This window comes from Hypomesus nipponensis, chromosome 7 (assembly GCF_054491055.1).
Source record: "Hypomesus nipponensis isolate SF chromosome 7, ASM5449105v1, whole genome shotgun sequence".
NCBI classification, from domain to species: Eukaryota; Metazoa; Chordata; class Actinopteri; order Osmeriformes; family Osmeridae; genus Hypomesus; species Hypomesus nipponensis.
In genome coordinates, this window is record NC_140367.1 from 990,001 (window position 1) to 997,500 (window position 7,500).

The 7,500-nt window shown below is 54.5% G+C and overlaps 1 protein-coding gene across 1 annotated transcript in view; it reads right to left on the reverse strand.

The window, feature by feature from the left end:
- Nucleotides 1-7,500, reverse strand: part of celsr1a (cadherin EGF LAG seven-pass G-type receptor 1a) — a 62,711-nt gene that overhangs the window by 31,404 nt on the left and 23,807 nt on the right. The window contains exons 2-4 of the mRNA XM_084701074.1: nt 3,319-3,668; nt 2,763-3,051; nt 1,069-1,291 (exon numbers count right to left, since the gene is read on the reverse strand). Of these exons, the coding sequence (XP_084557200.1) occupies nt 1,069-1,291; nt 2,763-3,051; nt 3,319-3,668 (862 nt within the window). The remainder of the gene's footprint in view (nt 1-1,068; nt 1,292-2,762; nt 3,052-3,318; nt 3,669-7,500) is intronic.

Here is a 7,500-nt window from a genome sequence, read left to right on the forward strand (position 1 = left end):
ACCCTGTGTGTGTGTGTGTGTGTGTGTGTCTCTGTGTGTGTGTGTCTGTGTGTGTACGTGTTTAGATGTGTGTGTTTAACAGAAACCATTTTCCTTGGGCATGGGATGGAATGTGAGAATAACATGTGAGAGGTTTAACTGTAATGTGGAACGGTGTGTGTGTCTGTGTTGCAGAGACAATGGAAAGATGTGCAGATCTAAACTTGCCTAACAGTGAGCTAAGAGGTTAGTGTGTGTGACACACCCTGCTACCTAACACACTAACACACTAGACATAGCTGTCCTTATCATAGACAGAAGGAGGCCGAGAGAGGGAAAGAAACACAGAGATATGAGGTGAGGAGGAAGTGAGGAGAAGAGAGGAGAGGTGAGGAGAGGAGAGGAGAGGAGAGGTGAGGAGAAGAGAGGAGAGGTGAGGAGAGGAGAGGAGAGGAGAGGAGAGGTGAGGAGAGGAGAGGTGAGGAGAGGTGAGGTGAGGAGAGGAGAGGTGAGGAGAGGTGAGGTGAGGAGAAGTGAGGAGAGGAGAGGAGAAGTGAGGAGAGGAGAGGTGAGGTGAGGAGAGGAGAGGAGAGAGGAGGTGAGGAGAGGAGAGGAGAAGTGAGGAGAGGAGAGGGAAGGTGAGGAGAGGAGAGGAGAAGTGAGGAGAGGAGAGGTGAGGAAAGGAGAGGAGAGGAGAGGAGAGGAGAGGAGAGGGGAGGTGAGGAGAGGAGAGGAGAGGTGAGAGGAGAGGAGAAGTGAGGAGAGGAGAGGAGAGGAGAGGGGAGGTGAGGAGAAGTGAGGTGAGGTGAGGAGAGGAGAGGAGAGGTGAGGTGAGGTGAGGAGAGGAGAAGTGAGGAGAAGAGAGGAGAGGAGAGGGGAGGGGAGGTGAGGAGAGGAGAGGAGAGGAGAGAAGAGGTGAGGTGAGGTGAGGAGAGGAGAAGTGAGGAGAGGAGAGGGGAGGTGAGGTGAGAGGAGAAGTGAGGAGAGGAGAGGAGAGGAGAAGTGAGGAGAGGTGAGAGGAGAGGAGAAGAGAGGAGAGGAGAAGTGAGGAGAGGAGAGGTGAGAGGAGAGGTGAGGAGAGGTACGTACATAAAGGACACTGTGAAGTGGAACCTCTGCCTCAGTCCTCTGAAGGTGATGAAGGAGCGTCCAGGGAAGCTGCGTGTGGTCACCTCACAGTAGGGCTTCTCGTACTCCCCCAGGGGGCACTGGCACATGAAGCCCCCCACCAGCAGGTCCACACAGCGACCCCCGTTCTTACAAACCCCTGGAACACAGCGGCCCGAGCGGACGTTCACCTCACAGTGCTCACCTGGGGGGGGGGGGGAGGAGAGGAAGAGGTCAGTTTTGTAAGACTAGAAGGCATCTCTTTACCAGACACAAACTGAATTATTTTCAAGTAAATGTGCTTACGTTAATAACATAACCCTAACATTATGAGACACACACACAGGCTTACACACACACACACAGTCATGAGTTGGACTTTCAAGTCTCAATCTCCTTCGACAATGAGCTACTGTCTTAATGGCCATAATAGAGGATACACACTGAGAGAGAGAGAGAGAGAGAGAGAGAGGGAGAGAGAGAGAGAGAGAGAGAGAGAGAGAGAGAGAGAGGGAGGGAGAGAGAGAGGGAGAGAGAGAGGGAGAGAGAGAGAGAGAGAGAGAGAGAGAGAGAGAGAGGAAGGGAGGGAGGGGGAGAGAGAGAGAGAGAGAGAGAGAGAGAGGAAGGGAGGGAGGGAGGGAGAGAGAGAGAGAGAGAGAGAGAGAGAGAGAGAGAGAGAGACACGTTGCCCCTCAGGTAATGGCCCGTCTCTCTGCAGGGTAATCCCTGGTTCCCAGGGGGTGAGTGTGTCTGTGTGTGTGTGTGTCTGTGTGTGTGTGTGTCTGTGTGTGTGTGTGTGTCTGTGTGTGTGTGTCTTCTCCGGTGGGAACCAGCAGGACTACGGATCAGTTGTCAGTTCCTGAACTACCTAGAGTTGAACTGTGACCCCCCCTCACACACACTCGGGCCTGGCCAATGAAGGCTGAGAGAAGCGAGAGACAGGAGCTGTCGTTGCTCCTGCAGTATAATTGCAGAATTAAGGAAAAGAGGAAGGAGGGAAGATAAGCCATCTCCATGGCGATGACAGCTTCCTGAAGACTTCCTGCTTGTTAACGTCTTCATAAAGCCTCTGGCTTCAGTCCCAGCATGCACTAGCAGCCGTATCCCAGAATGCACTGGGACAGACTGGTGTGAAACAGACACTGGTGTGTAGAACAGACACCATTTACCCCCCAACATGCTCTCCCACTCCTCTCCTTCTTTCTCCTCTTCCTCCCCTCTCCCTCCTCTCTCCCTCCCCTCTCCCTCTCTCCTCTCTCTCTCCATCCCCTCTCCCTCCTCTCTCCCCCCTCTCTCTCTCTCTCCTCTCCTTCCCTCCCTCCTCTCTCCCTCCTCTCTCCCCCCTCTCCCTCCTCTTCCCCCCTCCCTCCCTCTCTCCCCCCTCCCTCCTCTTTCCCCCTCTCTCCCTCTCTTTCCCCCCTCTCTCCCTCCTCTCCCCCTCTCCCTCCCTCTCTCCCTCCTCCCTCTCCCTCCTCCTCCTCTCTCCCCCCTCTCTCCCTCCTCTCTCCCCCCTCGTCTTTCCCCCTCTCTCCCTCCTCTCTCCCCCCTCTCTCCTTCCTCTCTCTCTCCCCCCTCCCTCTCCCTCCCTCTCTCCCCCTCTCTCTCCCTCTCTCCCCTCTCTCCCTCCCCTCTCCCCCCTCTCTCCCTCCCCTCTCCCTCCCCTCCCCTCTCCTCACCAGTGTAGTCCTCCAGACACTCGCAGGCGTACCCCCCCTCGCGGCTGCGACAGCGCCCGTGGTTGAAGCAGGGTCCAGAGTAACACAGGTCCACCTCCGTCTCACAGTAGTCTCCGGTGAAGCCTGCAGGGCAGCGGCAGCGCAGGCCGCTGATGGGGTGGATGGGTCTGAACAGGACCGTGTCAGACGAGATGAAGGGAGGAGAGCTGTCGAACTTGAGCACCGACACACACTTCATGTAGTTCTCACACGGCTCCCGAAGACAGATGTTGTCGTCAAAGGGCAGGACCTGGGAGAGAGAGAGAGTCTGAGGGGTGTGTGTGAGGTGTGTGTGTGAGGTGTGTGTGTGAGGTGTGTGTGTGAGGGGTGTGTGTGAGGTGTGTGAGGGGTGTGTGTGAGGTGTGTGTGTGTGAGGGGTGTGTGTGAGGGGTGTGTGTGAGGTGTGTGTGTGAGGTGTGTGTGTGAGGTGTGTGTGTGAGGGGTGTGTGTGAGGTGTGTGTGTGAGGGGTGTGTGTGAGGTGTGTGTGTGAGGTGTGTGTGTGAGGGGTGTGTGTACCTGCTGGGATGAGATGAATCTCAGCAGGGTGCGGTTCAGGTAGATGTGTTCCTGGAGCTCCTCTGAGGGGAAGAACCTCCTCGGAGCGCCCCCTGGCTGCAGGGCGGAGAAGGTGACGTTCAGGATGGCCCCGCCCACGTCCGTGTCCTTCTGAATGTTGAACACGAACACCGCCTCCCTATTGGTGGAGAGCACGGCGGCCACGCCCTCCAGAAAGCGAGCGAGCAGCGGAGACAGGAAGCGCTCCTGGGACATGTTCTCCAGACGCACTGTGATGCTGTTGGTCAGCATGTCGTCGTTGATGATGGTGACACGGAGCGTGCACACAGACTGGACGAGATGCAGCCCATCTGGAGGGGGGAGGAGACGGTCAGAGGTCAATATATTGGTTTGGGAAGAGGAGAGAGAGGAGAGAGAGAGGAGAGAGAGAGGAGAGAGAGAGGAGAAAGAGAGGAGAGAGAGAGGAGAGAGAGGAGGAGGACTGACATGGTGTAGTGTGTTTGATCACAGTCCTCCTATCTTGGACTGGTGAATAGAAGCAGTTTAGCTTTCCTGTGAGTGGGTTCTGTGTGCTCACCCTCCCTCACCCTCCCTTCTCACCTCCATCCTCACCTAGATTATCTTACAGTGAGTTTTGGTTGGCGGATTGTCCTGACTCTCTGCCAACACTCACTATCCCTGCTTCCTCCCCCCTCTTCCCCCTCTTCCCCCTCCTCCCCCCTCCACCCCCCTCCTCCCTCTCTTCCCCCCTCCTCCCCCCTCTTCCTCCTCTTCCCCTCCTCCCCCCTCCTCCCCCTGCTCCCCCCTCCTCCCTCCTCTTCCCCCTCCTCCCCCCTCCTCCCCTCTCCTCCCCCTCCTCCCCCCTCCTCCCCCCTCCTCCCCTTCCTCCCTCTTACTGGCAGCTGCATGCCTGTCTTACATGTTGTGTTCCTCTACTAGACCGAGTTAGCTGTGTGTGCGTGTTTGTGTGTGAGGCAGAAGCCTACAGGATCAGTGTAGATTCCATCTGATTCATGTCCTGACAGAATAATTGGATGAATGTAACATTTCACCCCACTGTCACCTGATCCCCTGCTGTCTGGGAGAGGGGGGGGGCCGGGCGGAGAGTGAGGGGGGCCGGGCGGAGAGTGAGGGGGGCCGGGCGGAGAGTGAGAGGGGCCGGGCGGAGAGTGAGGGGGGCCGGGCGGAGAGTGAGGGGGGCCGGGCGGAGAGTGAGGGGGGCCGGGCGGAGAGTGAGGGGGGCCAGAAGGAGAGTGAGGTTGGCCGGGCCGGGGGGCTTGGGGGTAGTGGGGGTAGAGGTGACCAAGCCTCTCTATTCCTTAATCACATAAGACTTCTTAAAAAGGTCTAGTGGGGTGTGTGTGTGTGTGTGGGGGGGGGTGTGTGTGTGGGTGTGTAGCAGAGAACAGGTGGTACCAGTACAGTCTCTGGAGGGATCTAAGCTTAACCAGCCCCCCACCACACACATATACACACCTATACACACACACATTATCACACACAGATCCAGTTGCAGAGTCTTGCTGTGCTGAGCTCTGGCACATACTTCAGTATGTGTGTGTGTGTGTGTGTGTGTGTGTGTGTGTGTGTGTGTGTGTGTGTGTGTGTGTGTGTGTGTGTTGACAAGACCTTGACAGCAGGCTCTGTCAGTCACTCTCACTAGATGAGGTCATTTCTCAGGACTCCCCCGTCTCCCCCGTCTCCCCCGTCTCCCCCTCAGTAATCTGGGCTACAGTGTTTGAGGAGGTGAGGACAGGCTGGCTGTAGCCAGCTAACCAGGGCTGAGGTCAACTACCACCGACTCACTCACACACACACACTCACACACACACACACACTCACTCACACACACACACACTCACACACACACTCACTCACACACACACACACTCACACACACACACACTCACACACACACTCACTCACACACACACACACTCACTCACACACACACACACACACTCACACACACACTCACACACACACACTCACACACACACACACACACTCACACACACACACACTCACTTCGCTCAGTGGTCACACACAGACAGGTGTGTCATATCTCTCCTGGTTCAGTGAGAAGACTAGTAGCCTCTGACACAAGCTGTTAGCAGTCTACAGTACTCCCTCTCCCCTCCTCCTCCCCTCTCTTCATCCCTACTGAACCGCCTGGTGCTACAAAAGACTGCACCAGGTGACTGTTTAACTGTTTGACTGACTGGTTAAATGACTTGTTGACAGCCTGGTCATCACCTGCTCTCTCTCTCTGTCTGTCTACACAAACAATCAAGAGGAGCGACAGGAACGGTAGAGGAGAGGGGAGATTTCCTTCTACATGTATTTATAGAACTCAGCTGTGTGTTGGAGTCGATGAGAGAACATGATGCTGGACAGCATACAGCCACACAGCCACAGTGAGTGTATCAAACATCATGGTCTCTTCTCCCTGGGTGTGTCTCTGAGAGGGAATATGACACTCAGTCGGGCACAATACAAGTCCCTACTTCCTGTCTCGGCCCCTTAAACCCAACACTGACCCCTCCTCCCCCTCCTCCCCCCCCCCTCCCCCTCCTCCCCCCCTCCCCCTCCTCCCCCTCCTCCCCCTCCTCCCCAGCAGCTGCTGAGCCCTCCAGGCTCCACACCTCCATCTGCGAGGCGGCACAGAGGTGACAGAGCTATCAGACAGTGTTCGTGTCCCAGGCGTGGCTCCTGCAGTTGTAAACAGCCTGTTGATGGTTTAATACACCAGGGTGAGACTGATAAGCCTGGTGTTAATGGTTGTTTATATTAAGGATTATTAATGATTCAGATCTTATCTAGGGCCGTGTGGTTGGTTACTGTGGGAATGATAAGACTGCTAACACACACACACACACATGCAGTTTACACACGTACACACACATGCACTCACACATATAAGAGTGCTCTCTCTCTCACACACACACACACACACACGAGGTTCAGGACATTGTAACCAGGAGGTAAACATTGGACCCATTCCAGGAGATCTCAGCTGTTACTGTGAGTGACAAGACAACCCTGTCCTCATGACAGGAACACACACACACACCATTTCTCTTTACATCTCTCATTCACACACACACACACACACACCTCCCATCTACCTGAGAGTGTTGCCACAGAGGAGGGGTGATAAAACTAACACCAAACACACAGCCTGTTAGTATGAACCCTCCCCACCCTTCCACCCCCTTCCTCCTTACTCCTGCCAATCCCTGTCAGCCAGTCACTGGAGAGAGAGAGAGAGAGAGAGAGAGAGAGAGACCCCCCTGAAGAGAGAGAGAGACCCCCCTGAAGAGAGAGAGAGAGAGAGACCCCCCTGAAGAGAGAGAGAGAGACCCCCCCTCAAGAGAGAGAGGTGGTAGACTATCCTTCTCTCCAAATCACCCAGTCAGGAAAGGAAGACAAATAGAGGAAGAGAGGAACTCCTACTAAACTACATACGTCAAACCATTAAATCTCTTTCTCTCACACACACAAAAAAATCACTCACACAAACAGAGAACTAAATCAAACACACACACACACACACACGCACACACACACACACACACACACCCCTAAATCCTTCAGGGATGGACAGACAGAGAAGAAACAGTCTCCTGGTTGTGTCTCAAATAACAAAACCAGTGAAACTGTCTGGACCGAGTTTCCACAGTGTTTGACAGGGAGAGACCCCCCGCTGACGGAGAGCACGGCAGGAGCTGCTGAAACACTGACAGCTTTACCCTTTTTATTGTGCGTTTAAAATATATTCTACACTAAAAGCGACCTATGACATCCCTTGAATTTCCAGTAAGACCTCAACAGGTGCCTTAGACTCTCTCTCTATTCACAAACACACACACTCTCTCTCTCTCTCTCACACACACACACACTTTCTTTCTTTCTCAGCGTTCAAATATTTGAACCTAAACAAAGACAGTAACTTCAGCCAATCACGGACTACCAGCATATCAGTATGCCCCTCCCCCAGCGACACACCTGACCCCCCTGGCCTATCAGGTGACCAAACAAACAGGAAGACTCTCACACTCTCAGACAAAACTGTTTGGCGAGTTTAACAATACCCAGGGTAAAGTGTCTCTCTCCCTCTCTCTCCCCCCTTTCTTTCCCCTTCTCTCTCTCTGGGTAATCCAAGTGTTCTATTAAAGTGTT